The following is a 21839-nucleotide window of genomic DNA, read 5'->3' as shown; positions in this document are numbered from 1 at the left end:
GCAGGGGTCCGGCTATCAGTTATGATAGCCGGACCCCTGCTGCGGATTGGGCGGGCGCATATCCTGCACCCGCCCGATCACAGCGCTGTACATGTACGGCGCTGGTCCTTTACAGGTTAACAGAATACTAAAAGGAGAAACAATAAATAGAGACACAGACACTTCTATGTGTTGATAAAATTGGCCGCAATGTTTATTTAGGATTAAATAATGAATAATTTAAAAACAGAATAAATATAATAAAAGTATATAATTTAATAAATAACTAGTTAAACCAACATACCATGCTGCAGTCATAAAACATCTCCACCCAGCAAAAGCTGGGCGACAACACCCCTACAGCAAACACCGCGACTGAACAGGGGGAGGCTGGGCGGGGCCTGGTATTATAGCTCTTCTGCACCCCAACTGACATAAAACCCCAGATAATCGGGTATAAATAGAGGAGTCCTTCGCCCCCATTGCAGATCACAAAAAATCACAGCTGACAGATTTTCCCGCTCTGCTTCAACCATCCAATAAAAACCCCTAGCAGCCAGCGGCAGATTAGAACAACCGGCTCGTACTTCAGTACAGCTGACCCCAACTCCTCAGGATCAATTTACCTGCAATAAATGACCCCACATACATATATGAGAATGGGGATAAGGGGAGGGGGGAATAGCGAGAACCCCAAAGAATGTACCACCATATACATATCATTTGAAACCACAAAAATTAGCTTATAAGGAGTGTGCCGCCATGTGTCCCCATGAGCAAAAGCTCTGAGGGGCCCTGACATTCTTCCTCCAGACTCTGGGTCCTTGGTTTCCAAATGAGATCCAAAAGTTGCTCTCATCAGAAAAGAGGACTCTGGACCACTGAGCACCAGAGCAGTTCTTTTTTCCTTTAGCCCAGGTAAGAAGCTTCTGACGCTGTTTGTTGTTCAGGAGAGGCTTGACAAGAGGAATACGACATTTGAAGCCCATGTCCAGGATCCGTCTGTGTGTGGTGGCCCTTGATGCACCAACTCCAGCCTCGGTCCACTCCTTGTGAAAGTCCCCAACACTTTTGAATGGCCTTTTCCTGACAGTCCTCTCCAGGCCGCGGTCATCCCTGCTGCTTGGGCACCTTTTTCTTCCACATAACTTTCTATTAATGTGCTTTGAGACAGCACTTTGGGAACATCCAACTTCTTTTGCAATTACCTTTTGAGGCTTTCCCTCCTTACGGAGGGTGTCAATGATGGTTTTCTGCACAACTGCGGCCCCCTTACAATTATGAAGCCCCTGTAGTGTTGCAGTGTAGAGTGAAATCTGCGGCACATCAGCATTTATGCACCAAAATCTGCTAATTTCACTGCTACAGATTTGGGCCAGATAAACGAAAGATTTTCCACCCCGAGATAACATTGGGGGAGATTTATCCAAACTGGTATAAAGTAGAACTGACGGTTACCCTTAGCAACCAATCAGATTCCACCTGTCATTTTCCTAAGGCGCTCTGAAAAATGTAAGGAGGAATCTGATTGGTTGTTATGGGCAACTAAGCCAGTTCTACTTTACACCAGTCTTTATAAATCTCCCCCATTGACTGAAAGGAGCTGTGGAAATGGTGTCAGGAGCATCAGGCCCGGTGTAGCGTTCTACTACCCTACCTCGTGACTTCCTGTCGCACTGCTAATGACCGCCGAGGGGACACTATAGCGGCGCTCTCACTGCTTGCAATGTTCAGGTTTTATATTGTATAAATGAGGTGAAGTACAGACGTGCTGCACAATGATGGCGAGTCACGTGACCGGTGTAGGTTCAGGCCGTGTAACCCAGGATAACCAAGTGTAATGCGGAAATGGTGAATGTAGTAGAAGTCATTTCCAGCTTTATATTGTCTAAATTAAGAGACTGCGACATTTCCCTTTGCGGCGCTCGACACAAGCGGGTAAAGTCACAGACTCTCCCACCAACACAATGTCAGCGCCTCCTGGCGACAGGCTTGTGAAGTTGTGAGGACTGACTCACTTCCGGTGCGGCCTACACGCCGTAGAGCGATCACGTGGTCTGCTGTCGTTGTTATGGAAACAGCGGAGCCGCTTCTGTTTACATGACTGTAGTTGGGGGTCTGGCAGAACACCGGCTGTAGGCAGCATGTCCAGAGGAAAGGTCAGTGCTATCAAACCACATGTTATAAGTACTCTCTAAAATGTGCTACATAACAATGGTTGACTTGACACAGTGACACCCACAGTCACAGTGACCGCAAGAGAGCCCCCCAATAGCAGAGCCATCACAGGGACAGCCATAGTGCCCCCATAACAGTGTCAGCTACATGATCTCCATCACAGGGACAGCCACAGTGCCCCCCATAACAGTGTCAGCTACATGGTCCCCATTACAGGGATAACCACAGTACCCCATAATATTGACAGCCATAGTGCACCCCCAAAAAGTTCCAGCTACACGATCTCTATCTACAGAAACCCTAAAACAGGGATAGCTCAGTGCCCCCATAACAGTGCCTGCAGTATATAGGACACAGTGTTGGCTATCTGAAATGACCCTGCTGAATCCAGAAAAACAGGGACCTGTTATGTGGTGACATCACTTGTGTTGGAAATTTTTGGTAATTTCCTAATGTGCTGTAAATATGGGAAATGCTACCAGCGCTGCATAAATAAAAAGATCCGCAACTGTCTGATGTACTTTGTATCAGTTCTGCACCATTTTCAAGATCTCTGCTTACTTTCAGGGAATGGGAACATTCTTGTTTATATTCATAGGCCTGTTTCATACGGTCAGTATTCTGCGTCAGTATTTGTAAGCCAAAACCAGAGGTGGAACCTACGTGCAATACAAATATATGTATCTCTTCTGTGTTTTGGACCCACTCCTGGTTTTGGCTTCCAAATACTGACCATGTGAAAGAGGCTATAGGGCGATCTGGATCCCATTCTGCTCACACAGCTGATGTGCTTAGCACGTGCACATTGTATAAGCCCCTGCAGTTTGAGCAGGATATGATCAGGACAGGATTTTAGCCTCTGGATACAAACAACAATATTCCCGTTCACTGACAACCATCAGAGATCTTGAAACAGGTGAGGAATTGATACGCAAAGTCTATAAAAAATCTGCAGAAGTTTTCATTCTACAATGTTTAAAGGGGTTATCCAGGTAAATATAATGATGACCTATCCTCAGGATAGGTCATCATTATCACATCAGCGTGTGTCCGGGTCCCAGCACCCCCGCCAATCAGCTGTTACAGGGAGCCGCAGCTCTTACAGTAGCTTTCCAAGCACAGCGCCGTACATCATATAGTGGCAGTGCTTGGTATTGCAGCTCAGCCCCATTCAATTCAATGGGGCTGAGCTACAACTAGGCCACGTGACCGATGTGCAGTGATGTCACTTGGCCTAGGAAGAGGCCACGGTGCTTTCGGAGTGCCGACCTCTTCTGACAGCTGATTGGCGGCCGTGCGAAAGACCCCCAATCTAATATTGATGACCTATCCATAAATTACCAGATAGCCCCTTTAAGGTTTATTTACAAGAGACTGGACAATCCCTTTAAATTCCCCATTAAGTCATGAAGGTTTTAAATGTGGCGTCCTGGAAGTTTTACATTCGCTTTTGTCTTGTGTCAGGTTACGACAATCAAGAGTCAATATGGCTACCAGCGGCAGAAGGAACGGTAAGGACAGAAGATATCCTAATTCTCCATTATTAATAGTGCGACAAGAGGCACAACTCCCATCATCACATCAGTTTGGTGACATAGATAGCAATACCTGATTTTTCTGTTTGTAGTCTTTTCCCATAATGCACCATTTTCAAGCATCATTTCCACGTTTACCATCCAGGGTAAATCTCACGACAAACCGAAAGGTCGGAGGAGATGGGACAATTGTGTGAAATTGCTTTAGGATCGGCTTAAAGTAAATGTGTCACCCAAAAATGTATTTGCCAGTTTAAACCCGATAGTAACACATCTCCTTTTTTTCTAATAGGTTTTTATTTTCTGAATGTAGATTTTCATTTTCTGAACATTTATTATGGGGGCGGCCATCTTGCATGCATATTTTTACTAATAGGGAGAAATTTATCAAAACTGGTGTAAGGGAAAACTGGCTTAGTTGCCCATAGCAACCAATCAGATTCCACCTTTCATTTTCAAAGGAGCTCTGACAAATGATAGGCAGAATCTGATTGGTTGCCATTTTTGATAAATCTCCCCCATACTCTCCTATGAGATGGATTAGATTTCACATGAAAATGTAAAGCTGACCACACACTTGAGACAATTATCGGTCGCATTTTTGAGATTGTTCATACGAATGATCCCCCACCAGTCACATGCCAGAATAAAGCCTCATTCACACTTCAGTGTTCCACATACGTGTGCTGTACGTCTTCTCCACGGACTGCACAAGTACACGTCCACGGATGCATGCAGTATTTTGTTCATGTTGACGGATCAATCATGGCCATTATAGTCCATGGGTCCGTGAAAACCACGGATGCCATCCGTGTTTCATGGACCATTAGGGCTCGTTCACATGAACGTGTGCTGCCCGTTGCCGTATTGCGGACTGCATTTGCAGATCCACAATACACGGGCACCGTTCCGTGTGCATTTCGCATCACGGATGCGGACCCATTCACTTCAATGTGTCCGCAAATCCGGAGATGCGGAACGGAACACTAGGGAAGCACTACGGAGCGCTTCCTGGGGTTCCATTCCGTGTTTCCGCACCGCAAAAAGAGCATGTGGAAGGATCGCGGACCATTGAAGTGAATGGGTCCACGATCCCCATTCGGCTGCCCCACGGACGGTGCCCGTACATTGCGGACTACAATTTGCGGTCCACAGCACGGGCTTCACACTTAGGAAGAGATGCTTTGAAGATTATTTTTCAGCTGTGCAGTGAAACACGGACAGCAAAAAACACACGTGCAGCAAAAAACTGACACATGGACTACCCATGGATCCATCAGAGACATCTTTACAGAGGCATCACTGACCACCTTTTCACGGATTTAAACACGGACATGTGAATAAGGCTACATGCACACGACCGTATGTGTTTTGCGGTCTGCAAATTGCTGATCCGCAAAAAAAAAAAAACGGATGACATCCGTATACCATCCGTTGTTTTTTTTTGGCAGGTCCATTGTAACAATGCCTAAAACGGACAAGAATAGGACATGTTCTATTTTTTTTGCAGGGCTACGGAACGGACATACTGATACGGACAGCACGTGGTGTGCTGTCCGCATTTTTTGCGGACCCATTGAAATGAATTGGTCCGCATCCTATCCACACAAAAAAACGGAACTGTCATGGAAACAAACAATGTTTGTGTGCATGTAGCCTAAGGCTTAAACTGGCCAACCAGGGAGCCAGTTTCTTAAAAAATACACGGTCTCCCTGGTCCTTGAGTACATTGGCAAATGATCGACCATCCCTGTCCCCTGGTTGTGTGCGGCATTGCAGCTCTTCCCCCACTGACACCAATGGAGCCTAGCTGCAATACCAGACATAGCCCGTGGACAGGGGTGGTGCTGTTTAGTAGTCATTATTTTTTTTAGATCCTGGACAAGATATTGATGACTTAGCCTTAGGCCTCTTCCACATGGTCAGTATTTGGTCAGTATTTTTGCATCAGTATTTGAAAGCCCAAACCAGGAGTGGGTCCAAAACACAGAAGAGGCACAAATATTTCTATGATACTTTTTCTTGTAAATTCTTTTATTTTGAAAAAGTTTATGATTACAAACATGAGAGTAACGTCACTCTCAGCAAATATAAGGAAGCATATATATGATACTTTTTCTCTGTAGGTTCCACTTCTGGTTTTGGCTTACAAATAAGATGTAAAGTACTGACTGTGTGAAACAGGCCTAGGTCATCAGTATCAGATCTGCGGGGGTCCGACACCCGGCACCCCGCTGATCAGCTGTTACAAGAAGCCTCTTCCTAGGCCAGTGACGTCACCGTACGTCGGTCATGTGTCCTAATTGCAGCTCAGCCCCGTTCAAGTCAATGAGGCTGAGCTGCAATACTAAACACAGCCAATATACAATGTATGACGCTGTGCTTGGAAAGCTGCCGGGAGCTGAGCATGGCGGCTCCCTGAAACAGCTGATTTGAGCGTAGATCATCATTATCTTTTCCAGCATAACGCCTTTACCTATGGAGATATGTATGGGAGGGTCTCCTCACCCCTAATGACCTATGTGTCCGAGTGTGAGCTAGCTATGGAAATGAATAAGCAGAGTGTCTCCTTCTATCGACAGATGCGATTTCAAAATGTAGACATCAAAACATAGGCCCCTTTCACACGGGCGAGTTTTCCACGTGGGTGCAATGCGTGAGGTGAACGCATTGCACCCGCACTGAATCCGGACCCATTAATTTCTATGGGGCTGTGCACACGAGCGGTTATTTTCACGCATCACTTGTGTTTTTCACGCAACTCAGGCCCCATAGAAGTGAATGGGGCTGCGTGAAAATCGCAAGCATCCGCAAGCAAGAGCGGATGCGGTGTGATTTTAACGCAAGGTTGCTAGGAGACGATCGGGATGGAGACCCGATCATTATTATTTTCCCTTATAACATGGTTATAAGGGAAAATAATAGCATTCTTAATACAGAATGCATAGTACAATAGGGCTGGAGGGGTTAAAAAAATAATAATAATTTAACTCCCCTTAATCCACTTGTTCGCGCAGCCGGCATCTCTTCTGTCTGCATCTTTGCTGTGCAGGAGGAAAAGGACCTGTGGTGACATCACTGCGCTCATCACATGGTCCGTCACATGATCCATCACCATGGCAATTTTTTTTAACCCCTGTACTATGCATTCTGTATTAAGAATGCTATTATTTTCCCTTATAACATGGTTATAAGGGAAAATAATACAATCTACACAACACCTAACCCAAACCCGAACTTCCGATTTTTCTCACGTGCGTGCTTAAAATGTTTTGTACTCGCGCGGAAAAATCGTGCATTTTCCTGCGACGCACCCGCATCTTATCCGGGCCAAAAACATGACGCCCGTGTGAAAGAGGCCATACTGTTTAAATGTTTGGACGCTGGAGAACCAGTATTTTCTCCATTGTTCATATCCAGTTTTATATTGAATAGACTGGGTACATTGTAACAAACCCTCAGCTGTGTCAGGATGGGTTTTCAACCTCTCGATGGAACAAGAGCTGCTGGATATTGAAGATGGTGAGGAAGTGAAATGTCTAGTATTTCAGGAAGCTGCAGTAACTTTTCATTACATTGTGATTAACCATTACGTACAGAAAACTGGACGAGCCCTTTAAGGTCATGTTTGTATTTTTTACGCAGAGAGCCCAGATCCTGCATCCGGTACAAGTGCGGCCTCATCAACACCATCGCGGATGTGCTGAGACAGCGGCCTGGCTGGACGGAGGTGAAGGAGTAAGGTTTGGGTACACGGCGCACTTCATTGTAGTGTCTCCTAGGTCAGGGTCCCCACCGTCCTGTGTGCAGACTTCAGCCCAATGTTCAGGAAAGCTCTATGTATACATGAACTGTATATTAGATGTGCTCCGATATCTTAGGGCTCATGCACACGACCGTATGCCCTCTGAGACATACGGTCTATGAGCGGGCCATATGTCCCGGAGCGGCATACATCGTGCGCACGGGAGCGGAGCGCACAGCATCATAGGTTACTATGATGCTGTGCGCATCGGGCTGCCCTCGGGGCTATTGTCCCACACTCATAATATCATAAGAGTGCAGGACAATAGTCCGGCAGGCGGCACAATGCGCACAGATTCATAGTAACCCATGATGCTGTGCGCTCCCGTGCGCACGATGTATGCCGCTCCGGGACATATGGCCCGCTCATGGACCGTATGTCTCGTAGGGCATACGGTCGTGTGCATGAGCCCTTACACTTATCTATCCACTCGCCCCCACTTTCAGTATAGGTTCCTTATTGCTACACTACAGTCTGCTCAATCAGTAATGCCTTTTTCAGCGATGGAGAGTGGGATTTTTTCTGGTGTGATGTCGGCTGGCTGCGTGAGAACTTCGATCACATTTACATGGAGGAACACGTGCGCATCTGCCACTTCCGCAACCACTATGAGGTGACTGTCTCTCCAGTGACTGTTTTTGGCCACAAACCTGACAGCTGCCATCCTGACAGTCTGCTGTCTCTCTCTCATTAGCTGACCAGGAAGAACTTTATGGTGAAGAATCTAAAGCGGTTCCGAAAGCAGCTGGAGCGAGAGTCTGGTCGTCTTGAGGCCGCAAAATGCGACTTCTTCCCCAAGACCTTTGAGCTTCCATCAGAATATCACCTGTTTGTAGAGGAATTCCGCAGAAACCCTGGAATCACATGGATTATGAAGCCTGTGAGTGGGGCAAAGGGTCTGCATACAAGGAGGCAGCCATTTCATTCGGAAACACTGAAGCCGGCCATACACGTTGAATAGCTGTGGGCCAAACTATCATTCATCCGGCAGCTACGTCTCCCAACTCCTTCCTGACTACCCCGTACATGTCCGGTTTGGCCGAACGTTTGGGCGAATTTAATGGGGAGAAAGTCATTACCAGACACTTCTAGAGGCAGCTGATCTATCAGGAGACCAAAAGGATTGGGCAAAAATATTCATTTGGCCAGATCCTTCTCCTCCCGAAATTATCTGTTGAGGAAAGTCGGGAGCTCCTCATCCAAATTTGATTGTCGGCCAATCTATACTGTGTATAGTCTGGTGCTTATAAGGGTATGTGGCAAAAATGACCTGTGCCCTTCGTTCTCTGGGTCAGTACGATTACAACGATACCACATATGTATAGGTTTTTATGTCTAAATAGTCTAAAAATACATTAAAACTTTGAAAAACATTTATTTTTTACATCACCATATTTTGACCCCCATAACTTTTTTTATAGTATTTTTTTTATATCTACTGAGCTGTCCGGGGGCTCATTTTTCGTGGGACAATCTGTAGTTTTTATTGATACCATTTTGGAGTGTGTGTGTGACTTTTTGATCACATTTTATTAAATTTTTTGGGGGGTCAGAGAAGCAATGAAAAAATGGCAAATTGAACCCTTTTTCCCATTACGCCATTTGCCGTATTGGAAAAAATATTTTTATATTTGAATAGTATGGGCATTTTTTTTTATTCTCAACAATCATGGATTTTTTTGATCCATTGCTCATTTCTGATGTTGACCTGCCACCTACTGGTCAAAATCAGAATTGCAGCTTCAATTCCCTGGGTCTCTTCAGAAAGACCAAGCGCAATAAAATCAATTACCGGCATCCTCTTTGGCTGCAGAGGATGCCAGTAAGAATTGCGGAAGGTTTTTAACCCTTTAGATACCACAATCTCACGGCATCTTAAGGCTTTAATGACCACGATTGGCATTATTGCTCATTACTAGCGGCCTTGTTTGCACTTCGCTCCAGTGCTGTACATGTACAGCGCTGGTAGTGAAGGTGTTAAAGACCATCAGTAGGTTTGTACCTCTGAAACTGGCTGACCTGTTACATGTGCGCTTGGCAGCCAAAGGCGCCTGTGTTGGGCTCATATTCATATGTGCCCACATTGCTGAGAAAAATTATGTTTTAATATATGCAAATGAGCCTTCAGGAGCAAAGGGGGCGTTACACCTAGAGGCTCTGTTCTCTCTGCAACTGCCGCGCCCTCTGCACTTCGATTAACAGAATTAGGCAGTAAAAAACGTTAGTATGCCTGGCCCTGTCAATCAAAGTGGAGAGGGTGTGGCAGTTGCAGAGAGAGCAGAGCCTCTAGGTGTAATGACAACGCCCCCGTTGCTCCTGAAGGATCATTTGCCTATATTAAAACATCATTTTTCACAGCATTCGAGGAACATATGAACATGGGACCAACACAGATGCCTTCAGCTGCCAAGTGTACATACAGGTGACACTCAAAAATTTGAATAGTGTGCAAAAGACCATTTATTTCAGTGATACAACTTAAAATTAGAATATTGTAAAAAGGTTGAATATTCTAGGCTCAAAGTGTCGCACTCTAGTCAGATAATTAATCCATACCCCCTGAGCGAAGGGGACCTGAGATTGTGACTTTGGGGTTTCATAAGCTGTAAGCCGTAATCATCCAAATGATACCAAATAAAGGCCTGAAATATCTCGCTCTGCATGTAATGAGTCTCTCATATATTAGTTTCACCTTTTAAGTTGCATTACTGAAATAAATGAACTTTGCACGATATTCTAATTTTTCGAGTTTCACCTGTATACCAGGTCAGCCAGTTTGAAATCTGCTGACAGATGCCCTTTAAGGCTCTGTTCACACAGGCGCATACAGTGAGTGTACCCATAGGACCCAGGTCATCTGATGGAGGCCAAAAGGCTTCCGTCAGGGTGGTATGTGCTGCCATTTTATTTCCTTTTCACTGTACATGTTTTCTAGACAGTGGGGTATAAAAGCAGGTATACAGTTTTATTTTGTATGGCTATAAAGTGTCCGACAGAGGTACAGGTGAAACTCGAAAAATTAGAATACCGTGCAAATTTCATTTATTTCAGTAATGCAACTATGAAACTAACATATGAGAGAGACTCATTACATGCAAAGCGAGATATTTCAGGCCTTTATTTGTTATACTATAGATGATTACGGTTTACAGCTTATGGAACCCCCAAAGTCACAATCTCAGGTCCCCTTTGCTCAGGGGGTATGGATTAATTAGCTGACTAGAGTGTGACACTTTGAGCCTAGAATACTGAACCTTTTCACAAAGTTCTAATTTTAAGCTGCATTAAAGCAATTCCTTTTAAGTTGTATTACTGAAATCAATGGACTTTCGCACGATATTCTAATTTTTCGAGTTTCACCTGTAAACATCCAAAATAATCCAGGTGTATACTTTTGGTTGCATAGACCAAATGCAATGTGAACAGAGCATAAGATATGGACTTCTTTAAAGGGGCTCACCACTTTGGACAGCCCCCTTTGACAATCAGCAGATCACAGGGTATCCTCCTGCGATCACATGGGAAATTTAGCAGTAGCTGTTCAGTTTCGCTGCAGCGCCACCACTGGGGAAATGAAATACTGCAGTTCACATTTAAATCAGTGGGTTGTATTTGGAATGCAGGACAGGACCATAGCTCTGCAGCGTGTCAACCTAATACCACATTACAGACATGAGATCAGTATATAAACTATATGTAATTGTTCTTTCCCATAGGTGGCCAGATCCCAGGGGAAGGGGATTTTCCTATTCCGGAAACTAAAAGACATCATTGAGTGGAAGAAGGTGATCTTGGTGTCCTGCAGATGGGGGAAAGGTGACATTCTGGTAGATATGCAACATCTTATTTCTGTGTTCCTTAGGATGGCAGCCGCACAGATGAGCAGAAGGACGAGATCCCTGTAGAAAATTACGTGGCTCAGCGCTATATAGAGAATCCATACTTAATAGGAGGTGAGAAAAGCTGCTGTGTGACAGTGAGGTGGTGCCCGCATCCCTCCCCCACCACACCTGGCATGTGTGACTACTTGGCATAGATTACTGAAGCAATGTTTACTCATGCAAATTTATGAGGCGCAACTCCAGCTCTGTTTTGTTTAACCCATAGGATACCAGTGCTGTACATGTACAGTGCTGGGAACTGGGTCTGAAATCCCAGCGCCGTAGAGGTACGGCACTCTGATCGGGTGGGCGCAGGAGCTGTGCCCGCCCGATCAGCTGCAGGCGTTAAGCAGTCACTGATAGCCGGACCGTCTGCTGTATGCCCCAGCATCGGTGAAAACACTGATGCCCACACATTAACCCTCGCACAGCCAGGCCGGACTGACCAAGGCATGTGCTGTATCCTGACGGGTTTTCGGACTGCTGTGACGGGGACCTAATGGCTTGGACGGCAGCCCACTGCCTTACTTAGTCATCATGGCTGCCTTCCCAGTTAGCCTGTGAGATCCAGCCCCCTGGCCACAATGCACGAACACTGACCGTGGGGCAGCCGCAGCAGATCGCGGACCCATCCACTTTAATAGGTCCGTGATCCGCCCGTTCCGCAAAAAGATAGGACATGTTCTATCTTTTTGCAGAAAGGAAGTACGGGACGAAACCCCATGGAAGCACTCCGTAGTGCTTCCGTTCCTTGCTTCTATTCCGCATCTCTGGATTTGCGGACCCATTGAAGTGAATGGGTTTTCTTCCGTGATGCGGAATGCCCACGGAACGGCGCCCGTGTATTGCGGATCCGCAAATACGGTCCGCAATATGGCCACGGGACGCACACATTCGTGTGCAGAAGGCCTTAAGGTGAAATATATTGACTCAAATTTATGACTATCATGAAGTAGAATGTGTCACGAGAAAACAATCTCAGAATGGCCTGGATAAGTAAAAGTGTTCCAAAGTTATTACCACATAAAGTGACGCAGGTCAGATTTGCAAAAAGAATTAAGGTGAAAAGTGGCTTGGTACTGAAGGGGTTAAGCTTTCTGCTGATATGCATAGGCTGTTGCTCAGAATATGTGTATGTTTCATTAACAGGGAGAAAATTTGACCTGCGTGTGTATGTTTTAGTCACATCGGTGAGATATGTTCCTTGACTTTACATTTTAATTACCTTCTGTATAGCTATGCTCCGTTTTCTGCAAATTACTGTCCATTGTAGGTCTGACCATAGATGTAGCAATTTCCCACAGACATCACTAGAGAAGGATTTATTATTGAATGCAATACTGTATATCCATGTGCCGAAAGCTCCCCCTACTGGTGGCTGCAGTCAGCGAGAAATGTATCTGTATCTAAAATGTATTGGTAGACAGCTTTTCTGTTCATCTCAGACAGCCCCTTTAGGCCTCTTTCACATGGGCATCCCGGATTTTCTCTGGATGCGTCGCGTGTGCATTGTGGGAAAACCTCATGAGTGCGCGCAATTTCAGTCAGTTTTGACTGCGATTGCGTTCAGATGTTCAGTTTTTTCCACGTGAGTGCAATGCGTTTTGCACGCGCATGAGAAAAAACTGAATGTGGTACCCAGACCCAAACCCGGACTACTTCACTGAAGTTCGGGTTTGGTTTAGGTGTTCTATTTATTTTATTATTGTCCCTTATAACATGGTTATAAAGGAAAATAATAGCATTCTTAATACAGAATGCTTACTAAAATGTTGCTTGAGGGGTTCAAAATAAACATTTTTTTCACTCACCTCATCCACTTGTTCGCGCAGCCGGCATAGTCTTATTTCTCCATCTTTTAGGACCTGCAAAAAGACCTTTGATGACGTAATTGCGCTCACCGCGTGGTGAGCATGATTATGTCATCAATTATGGAATTGCAGGTCCAGAAAAAGACTGTCGGCAGCGCAAACAAGAGGATGAGGCGAGTTAATTTTTTATTTATTTTTTAACCCCTCAATGGACATTTTAGTAAACATTCTGTATTAAGAATGCTATTATTTTCCTTTATAACCATGTTATAAAGGAAAATAAAACTGTAAATTGACTTATCAATTTACTAACATCATCTCCTAGCAACCATGCGTGAATTGCTTGCAGATGCTATGCGATTTTTCACGCATCTCCATTCACTTCTATGGGGTCTACGTTGCGTGAAAAATGCAGGATATAGAGCATGCTGTGACGCAACGCACAAGTAATGAATGGGTCCGGATTCAGTGCGGGTGCAATGCGTGAGCTGAACGCATTGCACCCGCACTAAATCCGGACCCATTCACTTCAATGGGGCTGTGCAGATGAGCGGTGATTTTCACGCATTACTTGTGTGTTGCGTCAAAATCGCAGCATGCTCTATATCCTGCGCGGAATTCTCGCCCGTGTGAAAGGGGCCTTAATTCTATTACATCCTAAACCTCTTCACTCTCTATAATATGGTGACTTGTCTGTCTTTCCTTGCAGTATATACCCCTCCGGGCCTGGCTTTACCGAGATGGTTTCGCCAGATTCTCAAACACACGCTTCACACTCAGCAGCATCGATGATCAGTGTATCCTTATACTAACAGGGTGCAGCCTTAAAGGGGTTTTCTCATCTCAGACAATGGGGGCATATCGCTAGGATATGCCCCCATTGTCTTATAGGTGCTGGTCCCACCGCTGGGACACGCACCTATATCGAGAACGGAACCCCGAAAGTGAAGGCGAGCGCACTGCGCATGCGCAGCCGCCCTCCATTAATTTCTATTGGGCCGCCGAAAATAGCCGAGCACCGTCTGCCCTATAGAAATGAATGGAAGCATGGGCTGTGCTTGCGCGGCATGCTCCCATTCACTTCTATGGGAGAGGCGGGGATTAGCACTAGCATTATGCCCCTATTGTCTATGATGGGAATACTCCTTTAATTGTGTGTGGGGGGGGGGGGGGGGGGGTTGTGGGTCAACCACACCGCAAAGTTAGCTGGTGCCTTTATTAACCCTTTAACTCCCTGATACAGATATTCACTTGACGAATGTGGCGATCCAGAAAACTGCTCCCGATTACGATCCAGAGAAGGTGAGAGAACCTGATGCCTTTGCTCTTAAAGGGGTTATCCAGGAAACGATAATGATGGCCTATCCGCAGGACAGGTCATCATTATCACATTGGCAGCGGTCTAAATCCCAGCACCCCTGCCGATCAGCTGTTTCAGGAAGCCATAGCGATCAATGGAGCGACTCTGCTATGTATTACAGCTGAGCCCCTTTCAATTCGATGGTGCTGAGTTTTAACTAGGCCATGTGTCACAAAGCACCCAGCCTCTTCTAACTGTGAATTGATCTGATATTGATGACCGATCCTGAGCATAGGTCATCAATATTCTTTCCAGGATAACCCCTTTAAGGCCGCTTTCAGACAAGCGAGTTGCATACTGTGGACTCGCTGAGCGAGTATAAGACGTTTCCCGAACTCCGTACTGATTGGACCGAAGTTTGAGGCGAACTGACTTTGGATGTTTCATGGCCTAGGTGCAGATTAGCTCTACTGAGGTCAATAAGGATGAACTGCTGTACTATGTACAGCCTTTTGTGCTTGGAACCTCCTCAGATGCCGCATTCAACTCTGATTGCAGACTCAGAGTCACATCGATGCCTTTCAGGGGTTTAAAAAAAAAAAAAAAAAATAGTACATACCTCATGCATTTGATTGCGTAGAGGAAGTTGCAGCCATTTTGACTGAAGAAAATGCACCAAATCTCGCGTGCCGATGTTATTTGCAAGGTGGGCGTGGTGACAATCATTTTTGTCGTAATCTGCACCCGTCACATGTCAGCACGCTCAAGATTTTCTTCACTCAAGATGACCGCGATGGCCTCTCAGCGATCAAGTGAATGAGGTGAGAATGTTTTGTTTGTTTTTTTCACTACCATTTCAAGAAAAATTTATTATTTACCACAAAGCGCAAGGAAATTCACCTTTGTGCCAAACAGATTTTTTTTTAACTGAAACTCAGATCGAAGAGCCCACTTTAGATACTTTGATTCACTCGACACTAGTCATTTACTCTGGAGTAGCTCTGTACACCCCTAACAGCGCAATGCAGTTTAGTATTACGCAATGGCGTGTGGCTGGCTGCCAGTTATTTTGGTATGGTGGGACATATAGTTTCACAATAGAGTTGTGTAATAATTGACACATAACATATTCCTCTCAGGGCTGCAAATGGATGATACAGCAGCTACGGCAGTACCTGACGGCCAAACATGGCCCCTCGGCGGTGGAGACCCTCTTTCAGAACATTGACAATATCTTTATCAAGAGCCTACAGAGCGTCCAGAAAATCATCATCAACGACAAGCACTGCTTTGAACTGTATGGCTACTGACGTCCTGCTGGACGAGGACCTGAAACCGTGAGCAGCAGCTGCTTCTACGTAGAGGGGTTAATCTTTATGGTGGTCATTATGTAGAAAAAAAAAAAAGGGGGGGGGGAGCATTGTACATAGGACATATCACCTGTATTTTGGTTTGTTTGTTTTTTAAGGCTGCACTAGTGAGACCACAGTGGACCCGTCACAATGTCAGACAACACATGTAATGAGAAACAAAATACACATTTACTATCGATGAAATATTGTACAAACATCGGTTCTGCGGTTGCCATAGAAATAGCGACCACAGATACCGGTCATCGTTACACAATTCGTACAGTTCTGCGCTCAGAATTGCCGCCATCTTCTGATAGTCTTGCTGTTTTCGGCAGGTGGCTGCTGGAAGTTAACGCTTCTCCCTCTCTGACCGCCAGCAGTCAAGAAGATTATGACCTGAAATGCCGACTCTTGGAGGATACCCTGCACGTGGTGGACATGGAAGGAAGGTGAGACACGTGCACTCAGTTAAAACACATATTACATGGTGAACAAGGGAAACAAAATATTCTGTGACGGGAAAATATCTCTGCTTGCTGTCCATGAATAAAAACATTTCACAGGCTGAAAATCTATCCTGGCCATAAGCCGCTCAAACAGCTGCACTTTGTTGCTATGTATCAGGATAGGTTAAAACCTAGAATCCAGGATGGGGGTAGGAGAAGCGTTTCGAGCTCTCAGAGGATTACCTACAATGTTAGGACTCATGCACCCATTCATTTCTATGAAGCCCCAAGAAATGCACATGATGTCATGCGTGTGATGGCTGCATCCATGCTGCAAATTATAGAACGTGTCCTTTTTGCGGACAAGAATGGGCATTTCTACAATGGGGGGCTGAGAAACGTGCGCAGTGCACACAGCCATTATCTGTATTTTACGGATATGCGGTTTGGGGATCGCAAAAACGGGTATGGTTCTGTGCAGGAGCCATTACATTGTAACAAAACCCCAGCTGTGTGAACTGGAACAGGATTGGTTTTCAGCCATATGGGTGCTAAAAGGGTTGTCTTGCCTTGGAGCAAACAAACCCTATGGTCTTCCCCTGTACATAAAAAAACAAAAAAACAAACAAACAAAAAAAAAACATACCTTTCTGCAGTCCCAACGGTGCTCCATTTCCTAGATGCTTCTGGTCACCCGCAGGACTGGCTTGTTCCTGTGCCAGATGCAGCCAATCAGAGCTGTTCAGTAGTCACCAAGCCGCTTCCTGGTCCTGTGTGGTCAGGAAGTGACCAGGAATGGAGGTTTTTTTATGTTCAGGGGGACGAACATACCTTACCAGGCCGCACAAACCTTTTAAATAAAAATGCTCCCATTCAGTAATAGCAAGCAGAGATACTGAAAATGCTGAAGGATTTGGCACATAACGTAGTAGAACTTTTTATATAAACTAATTACGCCTCATTCATGCAAAAAGGGGAAATGTGTTTTCTGTAGGCTAACAGGGCAGGAGAAGCGGGTCGGGGGCTTTGACCTCATGTGGAATGACTGCCCTGTATCCCGGGATGACGGACAGCTAGACAGCGTCAGCAATGGAACCTTTATGGCGAACACACACTTAGGTGAGAGGCAGCCCGTACTTAAAATGCATGGTCACATCCCACTCTTCCCCTGACCCGCATTGAATTATTTACCCCTCTCCATCCCCAGGCTGCATCAACGACAGAAAGAAGAACCTGAGACAACTAATGAAAACTGCCAGCAAGAAACCGCCAACCGCTCAATAAACTCAAGCCATATCCGCCATCTTGACAACTGCATTGTATTTACGGGGCTGGGGCCAGGTTGACGAATGGTTGCTATGGGCAACAGTCGGGTACATTAAAAAAATAACGGCTGCCGTTTCATGGTCCTAAAATACCAATACATCGACGGCTTCCTAACGGTTTTTGGTTTGGGGGGTGCGGACTGATTTGTGCACCAGCTTGAACTACATTTTCGATGCGAAAACTAATTCAGCAGCTGCACTGAGCGTCACTTACACAATGTCTTCTTTCTTTACATTCATCCTTTCAAAACTTTATTGATCGCCTTGATTTCATCCGGATCCAGCGGGACCAGGCTAAAGCCCTTCAGCTCTGGCTTCCCTACGGATACAAAAAATAAACCCATAAATGTCGCTAATGAAAGAGGGGGAAAGGGTTCCCACAAACGACCTGAGGTTTACTGGTGATCTACAGACAAGGAGAGGCACAGAACACACGGATCATGTCTCCCCTGCACTCCCCCAGCATTTACCTTGCGCCTCATATAGCTGGTTCACCTTCACTTTTAACTGCGAGCGAAGGTTTTTGATTTCTGCCTCCAACTGTTCCTGATCTGTAAGACTGGGATATTAAGCTGGTGTTATCATCCCACCCCAGTCATCCACTATTAACCCTCACTGCCCCAGGCCCATGACACTCACCCCGATGAATCATCTCCTTGGTTTTATCTATCGGAAGGTTTATGAACATGTCACCGAAGCAAACGGTCACGGGACCTGCGGACACAAAAGAGGGATATTAACGACCTGCAGAGGACGGACAGTAGTGGCAATTCATCAATGAGCCGTGAGGCATGGGGTACCTCAAAAAGACAAGACCATATGGATTCATAACTGTGCCTGAGGAAGGAATTGGAATGACCTCGAAACGCGTTGCATGTTACAATACACTTTATAACCTTTGTAATGTAGTAGCAGCACCCTAATGATCTCGCATTTTCTACAGCCCTTGTGGATTTATCCATAGAAATTCTTATAACCCAGCGCTGATTGCCTGAAAATAATGCTAATCTGCCTTACAATAAAATGATTTCTATGCTAAATTAGCAATAATTTCCCGGATATTCTGGATTATCTGACTTACCGACAAAATCTCACCTGATTGACTGGGGTCTCTGCCGAGCGCTCGTAAGGCCTCCCTATTCTGATTCCTTTTAATGTCGAGGTCCACAATCTGAAATATGATGAGAGATTAGACAGTTGTCATCCTGTACCCAACTCCATGAGCCCCCTGAACTGCCTCCAAAGGGTTCCTGTTGCGCCAAAACATCTCCCAGTCACCAGTGATAAACCGTTAGTAGAGCACAGACCAGCGGACATAGATCAATGAATGGATTGCAAATACAAATACATATTTTTTATTAAATATAAAAAATGCCGTCGCTAACAGAAACAGTCACCATAGTCGCCCCGTTTTCTCAAACCTATACATGTTATATATGAAGACTATCGTCACAAAATAGGTAAGGCTACTTTCACACTTGCGTTCGGGGTTCCGCTTGTGAGTTCCATTTGAAGGCTCTCGCAAGCGGCCCCGAACGCATCTGTCCAGCCCTAATGCATTCTGAGTGGATGCGGATCCGCTCAGAATGCATCAGTCTGGCAGCGTTTGGGCTCTGCTCCGCTCAGCAGGCGGACACCTGAACGCTGCTTGCAGCGTTCGGGTGTCCGCCTGGCCGTGCGGATCCGTCCAGACTTACAATGTAAGTCAATGGGGACGGATCCGTTTGAATTTGACACAATATGGCTCAATTTTCAAATGGATCCACCCCCATTGAATTTCAATGTAAAGTCTGGACGGATCCGTCTGAGCAACTTTCACACTTAGAATTTTTTTTTACAATATAATGCAGACGGATCTGTTCTGAACGCAAGTGTGAAAGTAGCCTAACCCATTGCAATAAGTAATTGTTGTGTCAGTTTTAATATTTAAGAAATAAAAAGCTATAATAAAAATGAAAAAAAAACACTTTAATAATATCGCAAAAAATATTTTTGTAGTCAAACAAATAAAAAAAAGCTATGGTCACTAAACCACCAGGTGCACAAAATCACAAAAAGTTGCCTGGACATTCAGGCCTTCTTGGGCCCGGTCATGAAAGGGTTAAGAATAATTAAGAGTATCCTTCTTCATTCCTTACACCAGCTCGTAAATTTCCGTCTTTATTTACGCCAGACAACTGGCTACAAAAGGTATTCCGGTTATGTTAAATTATTCCCTATCCACAGGATAGGGTATAACTGTTAGATTGGTGGGAGTCCTAACGCTGGGACCCCCACCGATCTTGAGAACGGGGGACCTGAACCCCATGGAGCCCCCCAAATGAATGGTGAGGCAATTTGGGCATGCAAGTAATGGCTCCATTCATTTCTATGGGAATTCCGGAGGTAGTTGAGCGCTGTACTCGACCGTCTCTAGGACTTTAGGCTGAGTTCACACTTCAGTTACTTGATCAGTTATTTCCATCAGTTATTGTGAGCCAAAACCAGGTGCGCGTCAAAAACACAGAACAGGTGCAGATCAAATAATTACACCTGATCTCTGCTTTTAGCTCACAATAACTGATCGAAATAACTGACCAAATAACTGAAGTGTGAACGCAGCCTTATAGAAATGAATGGAGTGGCTGCATGCATGCCCAACAGGCCTCTCCGTTCATTTTAGGGGGCTCCATGGGATACAGGGTCCCAGCAGTAGGACCCCCACCAATCTAATAGTTAACCCCATCCAATATAACAGAATACCTCTAGCGGTATAGTTATATAGGGGCACTCTGCTGGCAGCAACATTGTTTATAAAGCTCTCTGCTGCCAGTATCACTACTCAGGGGCATCCTGCTGCCAGTAACGCCACTCGGGGGCACTCTGCTGCCAGTATCATTATTTAGTTGGGCACCCTGCTGGCAGAATTGGCACTCAGCGGGCACTACTGGTATTTAAGGGGCACCCTGCTGGCTGTTTTGCTATGCTTTAAGCAGTGGTATATAGCGCGGCACTTTGCTAACAGTATTGGTATTCCGAGGGGCAATCTGCTGGTAGCATTGTTTTCCAGGGAGGGGTGTACTCTATTGGCAGGATTTTTATGGGAGGCTCTGCTAGCACTGTTGATGAAGGCACTTCAGCTGTAGCTTATGTTTATAGAAACGCATAGCCTTTTCTGCCCTCCATATATGTACCCACAGTCCCAGTCCCTATTAGTGGAGGTTTCTCCTAACAGTCCATCTTCTCAGCCTGTCTATACAGCATATGCTATTTCCTGCCACAGTCCCAGTCCCTATTAGTGGAGGTTTCTCCTAACAGTCCATCTTCTCAGCCTGTCTACAGCATATGCTATTTCCTGCCACAGTCCATGATGCACCAGGGTTACCTGCCGCCTGTCCACCAGCACATCCTCGGCTTTCCTCTCCACCTCCTGCAAATAAGCCAGCACTTTCTCCGGACCCTCATATTGCTCCATGTTATGAACCGGTCTGTGCCCCTAACAGCTCATACAATATACGTCATATTATAAGCGCAGCAACTTCTCGAGACTGCAAATAACCTCGACAAAATGGCGACGGAGACAGATTCAGAAGTTCACTTGAGCCTCTTGTGACAAGTAGAAATTACTTACTATTGATTTTAGGAGGACGTGCGCCATCTATTGGTTAGGAGGCACAATCGTCAACTCTTGACTGGGATGAGATGATTGTATCAGGCATTGCGCCCCCCCAGTGGTGAAATATGTTAATAAACCTAAAACCGACGTGGCCGCATGGCAGTTACTGCAGTTATATCAGGGTGAGCTGGGGCATGTAGTTCGGCAGCAGTTTTGCATTAGCTGCGTTTTTCCCTGGTTGCTCTCTGGTGGGTTGTTGAATAGATAGATTTGTATGATGGAGCTTTCAAGATTTGAAGAGTCCCAAATGCCTCATGCGACCCATAACAAGACACCAGTATAATACATAGTAATAAGGGCCCTATAGGAAAATTTAACATGGGCCCCTCCTCCCAGTGACATTTCTAATAAACGTATAATTTTAAAAATATATATACAGTATATTTTTTTATGAAAAAACAAAATACACCACTTACCCGCAATACATTGATAAACGTCTCGCACCCAGCGCGCTGTCTACCACTTCTCTTCACAATTTGCACAATAAATGATAAAACTGTCTTCCTGCAGCCGCCACTAGAGGAAGCTCAGTGCATGGAATGTTATCATTAACCCATTCCCACTGTGTGACG

The 21839-nt window shown here is 45.3% G+C and overlaps 2 protein-coding genes across 2 annotated transcripts; one reads left to right on the top strand and one right to left on the bottom strand.

Moving 5' to 3' along the window:
* The first annotated feature begins 1975 nt into the window (after positions 1-1975).
* TTLL9 (tubulin tyrosine ligase like 9) lies at positions 1976-17596 on the top strand. Its single transcript, XM_044296879.1, is given in 15 exon segments — positions 1976-2138; positions 3622-3668; positions 7338-7430; positions 7999-8110; positions 8192-8377; positions 11214-11282; positions 11360-11450; positions 12528-12568; positions 13899-13986; positions 14433-14491; positions 15629-15796; positions 15798-15826; positions 16177-16290; positions 17282-17406; positions 17495-17596. Coding segments are annotated over 15 exon segments (1314 nt in total). The 5' UTR covers positions 1976-2123; the 3' UTR covers positions 17572-17596.
* PDRG1 (p53 and DNA damage regulated 1) lies at positions 16012-21146 on the bottom strand. Its single transcript, XM_044299317.1, has 6 exons — positions 20977-21146; positions 18708-18783; positions 18252-18326; positions 18083-18163; positions 17827-17931; positions 16012-16264 (listed from the first exon to the last, which is right to left on the bottom strand). The coding sequence occupies exons 1-5, from the start codon at positions 21064-21066 to the stop codon at positions 17849-17851; spliced, it is 405 nt and encodes a 134-aa protein (XP_044155252.1). The 5' UTR covers positions 21067-21146; the 3' UTR covers positions 16012-16264; positions 17827-17848.
* Positions 21147-21839: the final 693 nt, after the last annotated feature.

The sequence above is a fragment of the Bufo gargarizans genome, chromosome 6 (genome assembly GCF_014858855.1).
Source record: "Bufo gargarizans isolate SCDJY-AF-19 chromosome 6, ASM1485885v1, whole genome shotgun sequence".
NCBI lineage: Eukaryota > Metazoa > Chordata > Amphibia > Anura > Bufonidae > Bufo > Bufo gargarizans.
Note: the sequence above shows the minus strand (reverse complement) of the source record. Positions and strands in the feature narration are given on the sequence as shown.